Below are 19039 nucleotides of genomic sequence, written 5' to 3' on the forward strand. Positions count from 1 at the left end.
CTCTCGGGACAGTTGCTTTTGATGCAAATTTTTCAGATTTCTCCTACTGACGTCTTCAGTCCTCCTGTGATCTACAATCGGCTTTGATACCATGTGAAAATTTCTGAATCTAACAAATCAGAAACCCCTACTGCAATATCTGGTTTATTTTCTCCTACTTGTTCTTTACATTAACAAGTTATTTATATGCATAAATATCGAAATAAACACAAATGCAGCCTTCACAAATATACAGATCAGCAATTGACACACCGTTATTTTTGGACAATTGTCCCCGCAAAATCCCAATGCGAGAAAACTAGTGCAGCAGATGAGGGTTTTATTATTATGCAGTTTTTTGAATACAACTAGGTTGCACATCTGATGCTACCAAAAACAACATGAAGTACATGTGTGTGCGTAAAATCAAAATTTGGATATTTTGTGAATGCTTAGGGTAAACATTTTTGTTTATAGGGTTTTTCATGATTTCAATTTTTGGGGTTGATCATCTCAATTTTATTTCGAATAACATTACTTCAAAGACAGACAAGGTTCTAATAGAGGATATAATAAGGATGTAGTTTAAGCAAATGAAGAGATATATCACAAACATGTTCATATTGCATTTTCAGAGGAATTATTTTCTCAACAACATAGTGCAAGGAGATATGCACCCTTGGAGAACCAACATTGTATATGTTGTGATGGCTTTGTGGAAATCCATTGGTCCACGTATTTCCATGTTTGGATGATCTTCACATATTGAGAGGCAATGGCTACATATTTAGAGTGTTTGTTTATGTGGTGGAGTTACTATATATTTTGTTGCATACCTCACCTTTCTAATACCTTTCCACATACTTTGAGGCCTATTTCAACATTGAGACGGATTTTCACCTTCCCCGCAGTCACTGCGACATATGACTCATCATTCATGGATTATCTTGTTCTTCTAGGGTGTTATAAGGGCCAATAGAGTTGAAAATGTAGCAAGTGAAGGTCTTTTGGCTTGTGCCTTAGCCAGTGAAGACCTCAATTTTCTTTGTCTAGCATGAGTGCGAGCTCATGAGATACACTTCAGTTACGATGAGTTTAGTTCTAGTTTACTAGAATTATTATCAAGATAGCATGTATAGAGTTGGAGCTTCATTTAGGTGGAGTCTTCCTTAGTTTGGCTACAGAACGAGGTGGCGGTTACAAATTCAATTAGAACGAGTTAGTATTCAATCTTGATTGAAGGGAGAAAAAGTTAAGACTCTAAGTGTTGATTGGAAAGAGAATCAATTGAACTTTCAATGAACTTGGAATCAGAACACGAGCTTCTAAATTGAGCTAGGCCTACTGGCATGCTCGAATTGGGTCTATAAAGAGGGGGACGAAGGCACAGGATTATCACACGTTTGTGAGATCATTCTTTAATTGTGTGTGTGCAGAATCGAGAGCTTGCACACTAAAGAATAGGAGGCCACAAGTGCACAATAAATAGGGATTTGTGCTGGGAAATAGGAGGATTTGAGCAAGAAAACAGGGGCTCCAATGCGCAAGGAAATAGGAGCAGGGATCAGGGATTGCAAGGGCAAGTCAAGGGTATCCAACAAGGAGAACAAGTGAGTTCTCAGAGATAGATTGATAGTTGCAGAAGGCAACGCGAATTGTAATAGATCCAATTTCTCAAGAACTATCAATAAAATACCACAACAAAGAAAGCAAGTTTTCCCTTTTGGGTTTCCTGGGTAAACAAGTGTGTCAATTTGTGTGAATGTGTTTTTATCTCTCGATTATTTTCCGCTGCTTATAAATTGTTAAGAAACTTTGTATCTTGGTGAAAGTAAATTTGGTTTCAGTTTTCAGTTGCCTTGTTTTCAGTAATTCATCTAAGTAGTTGCAGAGTTTCAAGGAAAATTAACATGGTATCAGAGCAAAGATTAGCATAAAGACCAGCACCAAATTTTTCAGTTAGTGAAGAGTGCAGTTTAAGCAGGAGGCTTGTGCTAGAGCCTTGAAGATAAGTTTTTGGATAGCAGAATGGCGTTCCAAGGACTAGGGGCAGATCACTGTTTAGAGGGAGCTACAATTTGCTCATGGAAGGAATGGATTTCAATGGTGTTGGTGTTGAAATCCTGAAGTTCTATGCTGCAACAATTACTTATTCCAAAACTTATTTCTTCTGCAATATTAGTTAAGCAATTGTAGATTGAACATACATTATATAAACCATATGCAAAATAGAAGACGGCCAAGAACTCAAGAAGACACAGGGAATTTAGATCCAATGACCATGGCAAAGCCCACAAGGTGAAAACCCAACCAGATTCTTCTTTTATTAGAAATCAATTGTTCAATAGAGGTACAAAATACAATGAGAGAAAGAAGAAGTTCACCCAAATCTGAAGAAGATCTCTGATAGCAGTAGCTGATACAAACACTGAATCACTTTGGCTCACCAAGATCTGCTCTTACTCTTCAAGACTCTTTTCTTTCTCTCACACAAATCTGCTCTAGTCTCTCTAACTCTCTTTTTCTCAAGTTCGTACTCTTCTTTCACAATGCACAACTGAGTGTGAAGAGAGGATGAGAGGCACACATATATAGGAGGAGGAAGGAGGTACGCATGACATGAGGAGGAGCAATTTGAGGAGTTACAACGCATGCCTTGAGGAGTAACTCGCATTTCCATTTAGAGAGGAATCTTGCATATGTAACTCATGCCATAAGGAGTACGCATGCCTTAGTAACTCATGCTATAAAGAGGAAGAGTTACATATGCATTGAAAAGTGTGTAACAGAATCTTTTTATGACAAGACTTTAATGTGTGTAAGAGGGTGTAAGAGGAGTTACAACGAATTCATTAAGAGAGAATAATGCATCATTGAGTGAGAGAGAGGTATGAGTGCCAAAAATTAGTCGTTGAATTTCTGCCACACTCAACCATTGTGTCCCATCGCATCGTTGTCACCACCATTCCACCTCTTGTCATTTGTATACCATCTCCTCGATTAACTGTCTGTGCCAATAAATTGACATACTACAAGATAAAATTGAACACATGGGCATTACATGCGTTGCACATTCCGTACAGAGGTGTCCGTACAGTGGACACTTTGGAGAAATTGTGGCCCTTCTAAATTGAAATATATTTTAAAAAATGTAAATTGAAGGGTGGAGACTCAAAAAGATCATATACTTATATATTTTTGAAAAAAAATTATCATATAATTATTTATTTAAGAAAAAAATAAAAACAAAAAAAGAAGGGAAACGAAATAAGAAGTGGGTATCTTATAAAAATCCCAAGCTTTAGTCAAAGTGTTATTTAATAAAATTATCGATAAAGACAAAAGGGATTCGATCTTTGAAGGAGAAAAATAAAAAGAAGGTAAAAAGATGATTTCCACAAAGAACAGTGGTTTCTTTTCAAAATGTCCTTTTTGTTTAGAAGAATATTCTAATTGTCAAGAGTCATTCAGAAATAAAAATGTGGTTTGCAGAAAATGTTACAAAACTTTTACCTTAGTCGAATCTCTAAGTGATGCACAAAAACAATCAATCACAAGAGATATAGAATAATTAACGGAAATATTTAAGCGACAACATGCAGATTCTATTAAAGAAACAAAGATAATGGAATCCAAATTGCAAGTAGAACACTCATCATCACTCTTACAAAATGATGTAATCCAGTGTATCGAGAAAGTGTAGTTGGAAGATCAAGAAAAAGACGAAATAACCAAACTTTGGCAAAACAAGAAAGCGTTCCAACAGGAATATGAAGATCTTGTGGATATGCATTACAAAGAAGTAATGGAAAAGGACGAAGAAATTTATCGCCTCAAGGACCACGTTGAAAGATTAATTGCACAAGTCAAGAAGACTAAGGTCACAAAGAAGGAACTCAAGAAGCACATATCCGAACAAGAAGAGGAAAATTTACTTTTAAAGAACCTTAATAAAAAATTATTAAAAGAAATCAAAAGTTTAAAAGATGAAGAGAAGGATATTAAAGCTAAAGTCATCAATTCAGAAAATGAAGAACTTTCACGTCTAAGGAATCATAATCAAAACCTTCTTACGCAAATAAAGAAGCTTAAAAGTGACAAAAAGTCGTTAAAAGACAAGTTAGAACAACTTACTCAAGAAGAAGTATCGAAATTCCCAGTTGTGACAGTCGAAGTTAAAGATAAGGGAACGAATATTGATCCATTCAATATCACAATTCAAGAAGAGGATAAACCAGTTGAAGAGAAGATGTACTCAGAAGTTTCAGTTCAAGCAATGGAAATTTTAAGTGAAGATTTCACAACTAATCAAACAACTTTAATACCTGAAAGAAATCAGATTCCTTCAATAAACGATGAAATTACCACAAACAAATTGAGAAATTACATCACAAGAACTCCTTATCGCCATCCAAATTATAAAAGCAGATATCTCAACCAGAAACAAGTGACTTATGTTCCTAAGAACGTCGATTCACCATAATTTAATCTTGTGATAAAAATTCATCTCAAGTTTTCAGTAACCGCAAGATTCCAAGGAAGATTAATTTAGGATGGTTAGATCCCTTCTCAGTGCGACAGTTTTGTTTATCTCTTAAAAGATTCTATCATCTTGTATCAACGAAGATGACAATTCCAAGTATTCAAAGAGTTCTGAAAGATGAGAAGAGATTAAAAGAAAAAGAAACAGATGATACACCTTGTCAACAATAAGCTTTGAGGACAAAGCTTTTTGAAGAGGAAAGCAATCTTATGAATAAAATATAAATATAATAATAAGAAATAGTTAATTAAATAGTAATTAGTTAATCAAGAGGCATGTCCCTAAGGACATGACCATTCATGAAAGGGTACCTACCTAGGTATATAAAGAAGACCCTCATTTGTAACTCAATCATTCTCATTCATATATTTTAATATATATTCTTGTATCCTAAATGGAGATCTACATATTCCAAGTTTTCTAGAGTATTTAACTTGAAGAACAAACTTTGTTCGTTCCATTCTTGGATATATTGTGAGTACTTTTTGTTGAATATCTTTTATGATTATTGCATGTAATAAATATTGCTAAGGTTTCTACGTTCTATGTCTAAATACTTATATTTATATGAAATAATTGGTAAATTTTGTAGGCTATAATTTTTTATCTTTGAACTCCCTAGAGAACCTCCTAGTGAGCTTTTCTCTAATAAATTTATCCCCTCATAAAGTGATAATTAGGGTTAGCAAGTGAAAACCTAGGGTTCTCCCCCTTACTCCCTTTAAGGATTTGATATTTCCATGGTCAAAATCCCTAAGACTCCATCACCCAAGTAGATAGAAGGAATTACTATCCATATTGGTGATCTAAACTCATAAAACTTGATCTTTTTCTCTCTCCTAAAATTTTGACCCTTTGCAAGCTACTAGGGTTAGGGTTTCAAGCCAAATACAGCTATGATGTTAAGTTGTTTTGAAGTCATTTCACCTTGTTGACCATTAAAACATCAAAATCTGGCCATTTCCATGGCTGAAAGTGCTTCCCTAGGGTTTACATCATCAACCCTAGCCAATTCTAGGGCTTGAAAAACCCTAATTATGCTTTTAGGCTTCAACTTAGGGTCATTTGAAGGTTTTTTGTTCTTGTTGTTGATCATACCTTTCGGGCAAACCTTCTCCTTCCTTGTGTCTGCCTAATTGTGCTATTTTTGAATTATATATTTAAAACCCTAGGCTACAAGTCTTAATTTATAGGCCTTTTCATAGGTACACTTTACCTTATCAAAAAGAATTGAACCTTGTTCCTAGTTTGAGTACCTTGATTTTGCCTATCAAAGTGTCACCTTGATACTTTTGACCTAGAATAGCATTTAGGTGACCTATACTTGGAAGCCTCGCATGTGGTGAAATTCCATCAAAGAGAAGGAGGTGGAGTGCTAAGGTGACAGTGGCATCCACCTCGTTGTTGTGTCTTAGTCTTGCTTTTGTCTTGTGAGATCTCTCACAAGACCTACTAGATTTTGAGGCAATAGGGCACAACGTCGAATAACCAAGTGGAATTGTATGCACTACTATAAGGTATCAATCTTGCCAAGAAATCCCCAATTAACAAGTTAATTATTGTGCTCCAACAATATTACAAGGTGCCACTCCCTCAAAACTATAATTACAATCCATTTTTAAGAGAATTGTATCAAGTGCATCCTTAGTTCTAAAATATCAATTCATCCATGTATTATGAGATCTTAAAATGTTGGTGGACTCATTGGCCAACCTAGCAATCTCCCATCCACCTGGAACGATGTGGGTGAACAGTTCCACCCAAATCCACAAAGCTCCTTACTCTTGTGCCATGACCCATGGAGACAGATTTGCTAGCCAAGTGGAAGAATGAGTGGTTACATCAGGAAGGGCTATTGGCACTTAGCCTGGGGCTTCAGTGTATTGAAGCCATTATGAAAATTGTAGGGAATACCTCCTCCACTTGCACGAACAACATAGGAAAGTAAAATAGGGGAATCAACACAAGTTGGTATTCAATTCTGGTGTGGGACATTGGGGATTGAATGCTCTACAAGCAGGAGGAACTACAATTCTACATCATGAAATTACTTGGGCCATGCATTTACACCTATGTCATGGAAAATCTAACTAGTTCGCATGGCTCGGACTGGCATCTAAAGTGTCAGGAGTCGAGCTCGCCCCCATGTGGAGACCCCTCTTTTTATGGCCATCACATGTTTCAATTTCAGCAATTGGAGAGATGAAGGTTATAGCGCCCTTCAACTTAGGAAAATTGGTTTGAGCTTCCAGGTGGCCAGGCGGTGGAGACAATGTATCCCACTCGCTTTTGTCATGGTGGCCCATCAAGGGAATTGAGGACAGATAAGCCCTGTCTCTGATGGCATTGTGGCCGAACTTCAGGTTCATTTTATGGCTTTGAATCTATGTATGGACCTGCTGCCCACCCAAATCACAACAGAAATGGAGATAATAATAGAACAACGGCATCTGATTCAGAGGCAAACTGATGAAATAGAAATGCTGAGAAGTCAGTTGGAAAGTTTACAGCAAGTGGAAGGTCGCCCAGCTCCGCCTACAGCTTCCTCAGTAAACTTGGTTTGTTCTCCCCAACAGCCCTGCATGATTTGAATTTGGCCGTCACCTCGGACAGCATAGCTACTCTAGATGTTTTTAATGATATCCATAGTGTAAGGTCGTCTGATATGCAATCAAAGTGTTGCAAGTACATGGGTGTTTTCTGAAGGGAGTATACTTTCAGATCTCCCTGCTACTTTGTATTTTGGTCCTGAGTAAGTAAATCTGTCGAGTACAGTATCTCTTTAGAAAAATTTTGGGGAATGACTGTACTACAAACTCTAATATGTAATCGGGTTATCTTTTTACTCCAACTTTGCTAATAGAATTTATCAGTTACTGTTAAAGAAAAAAAAATACTAGTTTTCCTAAAGAAATTCCCTTCTTGAAGCCAAAACTCTACAATGCATGTCACTGTAAAAAGTGTCATTTTGTTAATACCATTCGCTAGCCTTTCATAATATTAACCATTTATGGTCAAGGACATGTATCAGATGATTCTAAGCTTCTGACATTCAGATTGAACGATTCACAAAAAATCCATGAATCTATCTGGTTATTGGATTAGAAATATACAGTTCTAGGAAATGATGCCCAAGCAATCAGATATCCAATAGAAAGCATCAAGAATAATGAAACAAAATAGAAGTTACTCAAGATACTGTGAAGCTCAACCGTTTAGATTCATTTGACACAGGGAAGAGAAGTCGGACCTGCATGGACATTTGCCTGAACCACTGCTGTAAGTTTTCATCCTTAATCTTCTTTGACAAAATCTGCACACAGATCAATCGTTACTGTATTATACGTAATGTTTTTCCTTAAAGAAACTATAACTTTGTTCATTTCAGAGAAAAGAAGGAGCACATCGTTTCTTCATTCAGCTGGAAAATGTTACCATGTTATGAACCCCGCTTGTTAGAAAATAGAAGTGAAAAAAAACTCATTGAAATGCATGTAAATTACTTAATTAAGTACTAAAAGGATGCCTTAAATCCGTTATAACAACAATGTTTCACTATGAGGAAGCCAATGACACAATCCCAGAATAAGGAACATTGTGAGCAGGTAACCAGGTCCCTTCACGGATCAAAAACTTTTAAACAACAATGCTCATCTGAGACCAGATTTTCTATAGAAAATTTCATTGGTTAGAACTGATCCAACTTTCCAACTAGGAGTCTAGCAAGGATTCTTAGAAACAGAAATGAGAGAAGCAGTCAGAATACCCCTAGATGTACTCCTATAAATTTGGGTCCATTCCAACACCAATAAGGATCATGCTGATTTGCTGGTGAATCCACCTGAACTTCATATTCTTTTAGTTGGACTTTCTACATGAAACTAAAGTAGTGATGGCAATTAAAACCAGTTTTGGAAGCACATTTGCAAACATGCAGATGCACAAAATTCCATCCCTGCAAAGATGCTCGCTCTTAGAATGACTTATGCTTATATTAAGTTATACCTATCTTAGATTGCATAAAGAAGCCATTATTTTGGCAAGCATCTAACATAGTTTTTCACATATTTTACAATCAAATCAACCTCAAATTCATACCATGTCATGACTCGTAACCACAACATTCCTTGTGTTTACTGAATCGACACTAGTAGACACACAAGTTCCTAGACATGCTGGAGACTTTATCTAACAGAGATCTGATTTTGCAGCCAGCAGCCAAGTTTCTCTACAAGAAGCAACATATGGGTGTCCTTTCTTTAGAGCAAGGATTTGACTCCAAAAAGGGTCTGACAACCTCTCTGTTTACAACATAAACAACAGTACTTCACAAAGGCATTTTGATGTCCACCAAAGCAGCTGAGTCCCTTTAGAAAAGCATAAATTAGCAGTAATTGAGCAGTACCACCTGAGGAAAATTCAGAATGATAGTTCAAAAACAGTTGAAAATTTTCCTTTTGTACCCCTCTGAGATGCGTAATTGGCGCTGCTAGCAGTCCCAATTCCTAACCTTTTCAAGATTGTCTTGCTGTGGAGAAGGCTACAAACAGGGAACACTATGTGTATTATCAGTTTGTGGGCTCCACATTGTTAATTTACCTGGTTATTCCAAGCTGTCTCCATTTCAGCTTCAGCAAGTTGTTGAGCAGATCTACTCAGCCATGGCAATTTGGGCAGCAAATCAATTCGATCGATTGCTTGAGGAGGGTACACTTGTGGAAGTGATTTTCAAGAGGGTGCATTGTTTATGAAGTCCTATTCTGTCTATCGTTTGGTTTTGTGAGTTACATGAGGTAGGGTACACTTCTCTAGGTGGGAAAATTAATGATGGGAGTTACACATGGGTGATAGAGTGAGTTATAACTAGAGTGACACTTTACGTGGGATGCACTTCCCAGGAGGGGTGCATCACTCCTTTATATTGCATCCCTTGCTGGGGGGTTACTCTTCCTAAGATCGGGCACACTCTTCCTTCTTCACGGCTCATTGATTGCTGAGTGCATGCTTTGGTGCACTCTTTCCCTGAAAATAACTCCTAGAGTCCTGGAATACAAATAGCAAGCAATAGTCCAGAAAACAACTCCTGGAATACAACTATAGCAAACAATAGCCCAGAAAACAATTCAGGTCACATACCTACCACATGCAGATCACCTTGTTGAAATTTCCATGCACTCTAGGTTAGGTCTACGACCTAGCGAGGAACACAAACACACTAGAGATGCCCAACTTTAAACAACTTTGCACAACAGATCAATAACAATACATAGATTTTTTTATGGCCCAGTTCCTTATTAATCCATCAAATAAGAAAATCATAAGGCTCCCGTACTAGGGATCATAGCCCTTTAAAAACCCCAATACAATGCTATAATATAAGTTTGTCCTTTGACTAAATACAATTAGGGCTTAGGCCTAGTCCATCATGCTCTCATATACCCAAATAATGCATTTAGATAACAAAGCAGCTTACCTGGCCAGCCACTGTCCTTTTCGATCAGCCTCCTGAAGCCTTCTATCATCACTGCCCTGCTCCTTTAGGCCCCTAGCAAGTCTTCTGCCCACCTGGCAACCTTGTTGTTCAATCTCCACCAGCAGTTGCTTGAATTGTGTTGATCCTTTAGTCCTCAGTTCCCTTACTATAGTTCTCAATCGACCCTGATTACATTTTGGCCCCCTTTTCTGTTGTGGTCTGGTCCTTTAGAACTTCCTTTAAGCCTACGGGCTGCTATAGAAGCACTCAACCAATCTCGACCTCTCCTTGTTAGTTGCAGCCAACATTAAACTCAGTCTTGGCTCTCCTAATCCAACCCTAACAAACCTTTGGTAGGTCTCAAACCTCCTCGACCCTACGGCCCTTTGCGGTCCTCAACGACCACCTGCAGCCCTTTGTGGCCCCTCTACAGCCCTAACTGCAACAAAAATACTCAGCCCTCTACAGTCCTTGATGACCACATGCGGCCCTTTGTGGCACCTCTGCTGCCCTAACTATGGCCTAAATACTCAACCCTCCTCCTGACAGCCTTGGCCTCTCCTAATCAACTCGCAACAGATCTCATTTCCCTTCCTTCTTGGCAGTGGCTTGTACCAAAACACCAACAATGCATTCCTAGGGCATGCAACCTTCTCTTGGTTGTCTCAAATCACACATAACATATCCTAACCAGCCTCTACCCTTAGATCTAGGCCTCAACCCTCCAAACAGAACTCCACTCAACCTCCTACAACACGTCCTTGTTGCAGCTATCCTCCAAGGTTTGTGACTCTTCTAGGGTTGATCTTTTACACAAATGAAGTCACCTCTCACTTGATGTAATTAGCCTCTCCTTTGGCTTCTATATATACTTGTTCAAGGGGTGTGAAACCCCAAGGGTCATGTCCCTTGGCTTTGCTATCCGTCCTTAACCTACATGACCCAAAATTAAATTAAATTCATTCTTTTGGGTTATAATCCCACTCCTTTGGGTCAAAACCCCCAAACTTTGGGTATCTTGCTCACAAGTTCTCTATTTGTGGGTTTTCTCCACTCAGAAATATCTTCTGAGCTACCCAAATTTCAACACTCCCTCTTAGTGAGGAAGGTATTTCCACCACTACCTGGAAGTGGCCTTGCCTCTGAATCCAATCTACAACCACATCCTTCTAGAAGACCTGGATCTTCGAAGATACCATCCTTGTAGAAATCTCCAGCTCCATGGCTTTCTCTTGCATGACCATGACTGTCCTCACCTGTGCCACATATTCTTTTTGCATGATCCTGACTTTCCTTGCACAGTGCATGATTATCCTCGCATGTACCGTGACTTTCCTTGAATGCATCATAATTGTCCCCGCATGGTCTACGACCTTCCTTGCACCATGATGATTGTCCTCGCATGGTCTACGACCTTCCTTGCACCACGATGATTGTCCTCTTGCACCATGATGATTGTCCTCGCATGGTCTACAACCTTCCTTGCACCACGATGATTGTCCTCGCATGGTCTACGACCTTCCTTACACCATGATGATTGTCCTCGCATGGTCTACGACCTTCCTTGCACCACGATGATTGTCCTCGCATGGTTCGTGACTTTCCTGTATGGCCTGCAAGACTCCAATCTCTCTCTTGAACCCTGAAGGTTATACTTCCACAGGTGGCTAACTCTTCTTTGCAGTCTCCCTCTAAAGCTAGACTCCCTCTGAGCCTACACAACCTCCCCTTGGCTCACTCTACTTTCCCTCTTGGAAAGTGTTGCAACTAAACTTGTGTCCTTTCAAGGTCAATCCCGAGTTGCAGTTGAACATTGGGCCTAGTCCACTCTAGACCACCGCAACTCAACTCTACAAGTGTCCTCATCCTCCTAGGTCAAACACCTCATATGCACATGGCTCCACTGCTGAATGTGCAACTCTGCAACCCAATGAAGATACTAACTCACGATCAACCTGCCATCCACACGGAGCTACCTCGTCCATGCCAAAGCATTCCTTGCCAAGCCACTTAAACTATCTCAACATACTTTGACAATCAACGGAGTTTTCTCCACTCAAAAATACCTTGTTAGCTGCAGCCACATCACACATAACAATACTAAACAGCCTTGGCCCCTATACCTAGGTCTCGACCCTCCAGACAGAACTCCACTCAGGCTCCTACAACACGTCCTTGTTGCAGCTATCCTCCAAAGCCTATGGCTCTTCTAGGGATGATCTTCTACACAAATGAAGTCACTTCTCACTTGATGTAATTAGCCTCTCCTTTGGCTTCTATATATACTTGTTCAAGGGGTGTGAAGCCCCAAGGGTCATGTTTCTTGGCCTTGTTGGCCGACCTGAGCCTACATGACTCAAAATTAAATTAAATTCATTTTCTTGGGTTCTAAGTCCACTTCTTTGGGTCAAAACCCCCAAACTTTGGGTATCTTTCCCACAAGTTCTCTTTTTGCGGGTTTTCTCCACTCGGAAATACCTTCCAAGCTACCCAAATTTCAACACACTTCTCTCAGGCATAGAACAACACTACAATCACTAGAGAACCTAGGGTATCAAGCCCTACATCTTATGATTGGTCTAGATCTCTTCAATCACTGAAGACACTTGGGCATCATGCCTGCTGAAACCTTCCAACAGATCCATCTCACAGTAAACTGACTTCTCTGTGCACAGAATCCTGGAAGATTTCAGTGAACGTGTTCTGATACCATGTTAATTTTCAGTCTTCAGACCATAGTATGCAGATTCTAAAATAAGATCAAACAACCTAAACACTAGGTAGCTAAAAACTGAAAAAATCCAATCAAAACAGACATGTTCTGCTGGAAAAAAAACAGCAAATCCACAATGCAGAACTCTCAATACTCTATTACGCTAAACATCTCAGTTGTGCACCCCAGGTCCCTTTTATAGACCAAGAGACAAAAGGATGATACATTACCTCTAGACATCCAGTAAAGCAACCTAGGTGAAAGTGTTGAAAATAAACCCTAATCAACTCAGCAAGTGCACCTTACAGCATTGATATAAGTGCCCAGAATAGAGCACACTACTGCATAGTTAAAATGCCCAAAATAGAGCACCCCCCAATTGGAGGATCAACTGTAGCATGCATGATCCTCCTGGAATCTGCAACCACTTCTTGAAATAGAAACTTCTCATGCAATGCACTCTAGCTGTCTAAATAGCTGTGCCCACATCTAACTAGGTATAATCCATGCAAACTAACTCAAATAGAAAAACATATGTTCCAAACTGAATTGCTAAATCAGGAATGGCAGTACTAAAATTAGAAAACGATAAGGCTGGCACATGCGTGTTGTAGGCATGGAAGCACCCACTCCTATATGACTGCTGCACTTGTCCCAAAAAGACTAGTGCTGCGCCATCACCCTGATCTGTTGCGCCCTCATCATGACTGCACAGGTATTCAACGCAGGAACTGAGGTAGCCTCTGATGGGATGCGCGATCACTGTTGGAGAATCAGCTGCTGAGCAATCAAATTACAATCTGAGAATTCATTCCCATGAACGTGCATTGATTTGGGGGTCACATTTCTGTTTTGTAACTCCTTCCTTCCCTTATAGTCTATAAAAGGTGTAGGGTGACTCACTAGATTTGGTTGAATAGTGTGGTTTTTGAGTGTGGAGCTTGTGTGTGATACAAACCTATTGCAATTTCTCTTTCCCATAGCTAAAAGTGAGAAATGTAATTGATGCTACAGATTTAAAGCATGCTGATTTCCATTTTCCAGATTTCCTCTTTCACAGTTTTAGCATTTAGTTCTTTGCTCGTCTGATCTATTAATGTGATCTAGTGAGTGCAGATCTGATTATCATTTTGAGATGAAAAATTCACACATAGCAGTCCCTGGTCTCTTGCTGTTTTGCTAGCCTTTTGAGTGGTCAGGGTGACCCTAGGCCTGTCATTATCACTTCTAACAATGTGCTATATGAATTTGTTAATTTTCACTAGTTTTCATGGATGCCCTCTGCCTCTGGACACTTCCATTGTCCCTTTCCAAGTCTATACCACATGAAAGTTAGGACTGGAATCAATGTCAGATGAAATCCATATTATAAACAGCTAAGAGTTGAACGGAAAAAACAGTATTGTAAAACATGCAAAAGAAAACCATTTGTAGAACTGACAAAGCAGCAGACCCTGTATACAACAGATACCTATGACATTTAAATTTTAAACATATCACATGGTAACAGTGTTGGAGCTGTCAGAACTTCACATTTCTTAAACCCCAATTACACCTATATCACACAGAAAGATGTAACAGACCCATCGTCATTACGCAGAGCCAATACACATAAAAGACAAGACATCTAAATAATTTATAAGGATCAACAAAATATATATAAATTGATATGATGAATGATAGCTAGTCAAGAAGAGCCCCTTATACATTATCTAGAAGACACATCCATGCCACTATGGGCACCTTTTCATAACAACAGAATCATACCATTGTAATGCCATTAATGTACATTACATGTCAGCCCTCCTCAAGATGCTTCATCCTTGATGCTGTTGAAGAAACCAAATGAAAAGACCTTTGAAGCTCTAAACAATATTTTCAAACTGCAAATGAATCAATCCATCCTAGGTCAAACTTCTCTGGTGTTGAAATTTGGCAAATCAGGGACAAATTCCCTCCTTGGGGAAGCCTTCCTTACACTAAGGAGACCCTTTTCGCCCTTGTAATAATTTAATTTGCACATGGGAAAATTATTATTCAGCGGACAATAGTATGGATGTGATCCTTACGTCTTATGGTAAGTGCTATCTCGCCTATTGTCATCAGACAGATAGGATGGTTGTGATCCTTACCTCTTATGGTAAGTGGTAAGTGGTATCTCACCTATTGTCATCAGACAGATAGGATGGTTGTGATCCTTACCTCTTATGGTAAGTGGTATCTCGCCTATTGTCCTTGGATATAGGGTGGCAGACTTATCTCCCCTATGATGATTCTTCTGATTTTAGATCAAGAGTGTTCAGCAGATCAGCAGAGACAAGATATGATATGATACAGCGATGATGAGACTTATGGTGCAGTTGGGAATTCCTCCCTCGCTGAGAGGGAGCGTTGAAATTTGGCAACTCAGGGACAAATTCTCTCCTTGGGGAAGCCCTCTTCACCATAAGGAGACCCTTCTAGCCCTTGGAAGAATTTAAATTGCACATTGGAAAATTATTATTTTAATGTGGGACCCAGTCATCACAAAAAGTACAAGTCGGCTTAAAGGAGGAAATTCGACCTCATCAACCACATATAAATACACTTAAGGTCACATCACTTGGAGGCATCATCACACATTCATTTCTTCTCTTGATTGGTTTGTACATGTCTGAAATTGCAGGGTCCGAGCTCACACGTGTGAAGGAGAGAGTACATTCTGTTGACTGCGTTGACCTTCTGTTTGAATACCTTTGACCAGCATTGACTTTGGGTTTTCAATTTGGTTTGACTTGAGTTTTGACCTGGGATTTTGATCTGTTCTTGAGGGCCAAATTCAGGAGAGAGAAGGCCGAATTTTTCTGGGCAATTTGACCTCACTTGACCACAGACCTCAGGCAGCTTTGACCACAGGGTTGACCTTGACATTGACTGATTTTGAGGCAGAATTTTGTGACTGTTTTGACCAAGTTTGACTAAGAGAAAGAGGCTGAATCCTTTTGCTGCCTTGATCGAACCTTTTGGAGCACTTTGACCATTGACAGTTGACTGGTTAGGGCAGCGTTGACTGCTGTTGACTATGACAGAAAATTGCAGAGTTCAAATTTGATCAGATTTGACTTTCTTGCTCATATTTGACTGGATCTTGGTTGATTGATTTGGCTAGTCAAGGTTTTGACCTTTATTCATTGTTGATGTACCTAGACCATGCATCACTCTGTTGAACATTTGATGACAATATAATAGAAGAAGAATCTGGAAAGGGTTTTCCCCCTTGTGGGGTTTTCCCCTGGTCTTTGACCAAATCTCTGTGTTTCTATTGTTCTTGGTTGTCTTCTATTGTGCATATGGTTTTATGTTTTATCTACAATTGCTTACTGTTACTGGGTGATTGAAAATATATTGGATAACTGATTGCTATTGGAAGAAGAAATTGTTATAAGTGATTGTTTCAGCATAGGCCTACCCAGCGAAAGGGCCCAATTAGACCCATTATCCCCTGACATGTTGGGATAACCAAAGGATTTTTTCTTTTCAATTGTGATTATTATCACAGTCAGCAATTCCACAGATGAAATCTATGGTCTCTCATGGACATTTGGCCAAAGATACTCCCTACATTTGCTCAGCTCACTCACATTGATGATTATGCTTATGAGGCTTGATATGCATATTGTACATTGGTATATTTCATTTGATTGCTCATATATGGTGTACTTGCAATGAAGGTGATGAGCATTGGTTTGTTGATGAGTAGTGTTGCGCAAAATCTAGCAAGCCTTGGAGAGGGATACCCTACAAGGCTAATATTAGACCTAGAGACAACAATGGGGTGATGGTCCACTGTCACCACAGCCAAACCCGCCCTGATCTTTATGGACTTTCACCGATGGAGGGAGTCTCAGTATATGAATAGGTCACCTAATACTACATAGATATTCTAGGTATATGGTATAGGGTTCATTTAGCTTCAGAACAGTCCGGCAAGATGGATGGTTTTACAACACTATTCTTTAATTTTTTCTACAGGAAGGCCTGAAATCGATAACCCATAGGGCCTCAAAGAAAATTCAAGCATCTGAAAATGATACAAGAAAAGGAGAGCTAAAAAAATAGAAGAAGTTTCTTACTTTAGATCCAGAGAAGAAATCAGAGAGTTCCTGCATGCACTCTGCAGCACGAGACCTGCACTGTTGCCAGTGAGCTTCCTTGTATTCCAGAAGTTCAGTATATACCTGTTTTAATTCAAACTCTAGCTGCAAACCAAAAGAACACGTGTACTGATCAATTTTCTATCAACAGAATAACAGCATTCCTTTATAAATGTTACAAACTAGGGTACAACAAAGTAATTTATGAACAAATTTAAAACAGAAAAAGAAACATACAATAAACCATACTAATCAAACCATAATGTGGACCATACTAATCTAATTACAACTTGCCGAAAGACCAGAAGATGGTAGTTATTCATAGTCTTCATAAACTTACTTAACAAGGTAGGTATTACCTTTGCAGTTTCTAAGAACAGTGACAGCAACTCATCTTCACCCACGTTGTGACTATTTCCCACAGCAATGATAGAGTCTCGAATTTTTTTGTTCACAGTCTGCATTTAGAACATTTGACATTGAACCAATCAAAAAAGGAAATCCCTTAAAAGGGTGATTCCATTCATAATAAATAGCTCAAATTATGTCAGTATACATAATCTTAATATGTATTGCCACTTCTGTCAATAGCATTTGAATCAATAAGAAAAACTGTTCCTTGCTTATTAATCAAATTAGATTAACATCAATAACCATTTTGGTCTTAGCATCCTAGACTTTGTTAATTATAATGGCAAGCAAAAACATAAGTTAAAAAGCAAATTCAAGAATGACTTACAGATCGATGTAGTAGAAGCCAGCGAAGAGTGACATTACAGCTCCTCATAAAAGAAAGAAGATATTGAGTATTATTCATAACATAATCTTGGCTTAAAACACCGTCTGACAGAAGACTCCTCAAATCCATTAACAAATTCTTAACCTGCAAAAGAAAATAGCATTACCTGAAGAGTTTTATTCATTGCTGTGGCAAAAGCACACATAATAGATATGGCTTTGTCAGTCATGGAAACATAAAAAATGCAGTCTACTAAGGCCTTCCTACCAGGAAAACTATGTCTCTTCATTGAGACTTTCTGGCATGATCCCAGCATAGTCTCATATTTTTCTTGACTGAAATGGCACATATAAGTTCATGACTTGCTAGATGTCTTTACAGATTCTTCCTTCAATCAAGTCGACTCTTCCTCGAGCAAATCAATGGTACTATGGACCAAGTCAAGCCACCAAGTAGCCATTGTAGTGGGACATTGAGCATCCAAGGGGATCATTGGGAATTTTTGGGAAATTTATCCTCATTTCTTCAACTTTTGAGTCAAACGCAAGTGAAATGTTGTACTCTCAAGGGACTCGTGAACCAAGTCAACTTCCCAAAGTGGGAAAAAGGCATTGTAATTAAATATTTTTATCAAAATATATTACTCAATCTTTGACATGTGGATGACAAGTCAATCATTTTCATAGAGGGGGGTGAAACTAGCCAGTATCTAGCCATGAAAAAAAAAAACTATAAAGGCTGGCCTCTCCTTGAGTTATGCCATAATAAAGAACTTGTTTTGCAATCCTTTGTTTGGGTTAGATTTTCCTATATTTTTCTTTCTTGATTTATGTTGTAATCAGACAATATAAAATATTTCCATAATAAGTACGATCAAACAGAAATTGGAAGGACAATCCATTAAGGGGCTACACGCCCATATAAAGGTGGACTAGGTGTTAGTCTACTTCATCATTTTGTTGTAAGGGATCACTTGGACGAAGCTTCAACTAAGCTTTTGAAGAGATAGCTTCAACCAAAGAAGATTAGAGGCATCTCACTAGAGGTCACTCCTAGTTGGATCCCAAAGTTGTGGATAGTTTCAGACATAGGTGGAGGCAATATTCTCTCTTCAAGCAACAAACACAAGGATTTAAAGGGAGAATGAATCACAATTACATTTCCTCTTAACAGAGGCGCAATATTCCTAATGAGGAATAATGTTTCCTATGTTTCTAGCCCTTGATAATACATTTGATGCAAAACATTTCAGCCTTATCATTCAACAAATAAAATCCAAATATATTATACATCAAAAGATAAATTCCTTGCTTACATTGCCTTCAAGATCTTCAACAAAGCTCAAGGCAAAAGTCCCCAAATCCAACCATCCTCTCAAATGGAGAAGCAAACCCTTATATAGGTTTGAATTTAAATCCTTTTACAATAAACAAGTAATTGTCTTCCTAGATCCATTAGT

General features: G+C 38.7%; 1 protein-coding gene across 6 annotated transcripts in view; it reads right to left on the reverse strand.

The window, feature by feature from the left end:
* Window positions 1-19039, reverse strand: part of LOC149203713 (uncharacterized) — a 554312-nt gene that overhangs the window by 476407 nt on the left and 58866 nt on the right. For all 6 annotated transcript variants that reach the window (XM_089403546.1, XM_089403545.1, XM_089403544.1 and 3 more), the window contains exons 4-7: window positions 17581-17724; window positions 17201-17299; window positions 16821-16946; window positions 7773-7835 (exon numbers count right to left, since the gene is read on the reverse strand). In XM_089403546.1, the coding sequence (XP_089259672.1) occupies window positions 7773-7835; window positions 16821-16946; window positions 17201-17299; window positions 17581-17724 (432 nt within the window). The remainder of the gene's footprint in view (window positions 1-7772; window positions 7836-16820; window positions 16947-17200; window positions 17300-17580; window positions 17725-19039) is intronic.

This window comes from Pinus tabuliformis, chromosome 2_1, assembly GCF_031772625.1.
Source record: "Pinus tabuliformis cultivar Carrire ecotype Pingquan chromosome 2_1, CPIR1, whole genome shotgun sequence".
NCBI classification, from domain to species: Eukaryota; Viridiplantae; Streptophyta; class Pinopsida; order Pinales; family Pinaceae; genus Pinus; species Pinus tabuliformis.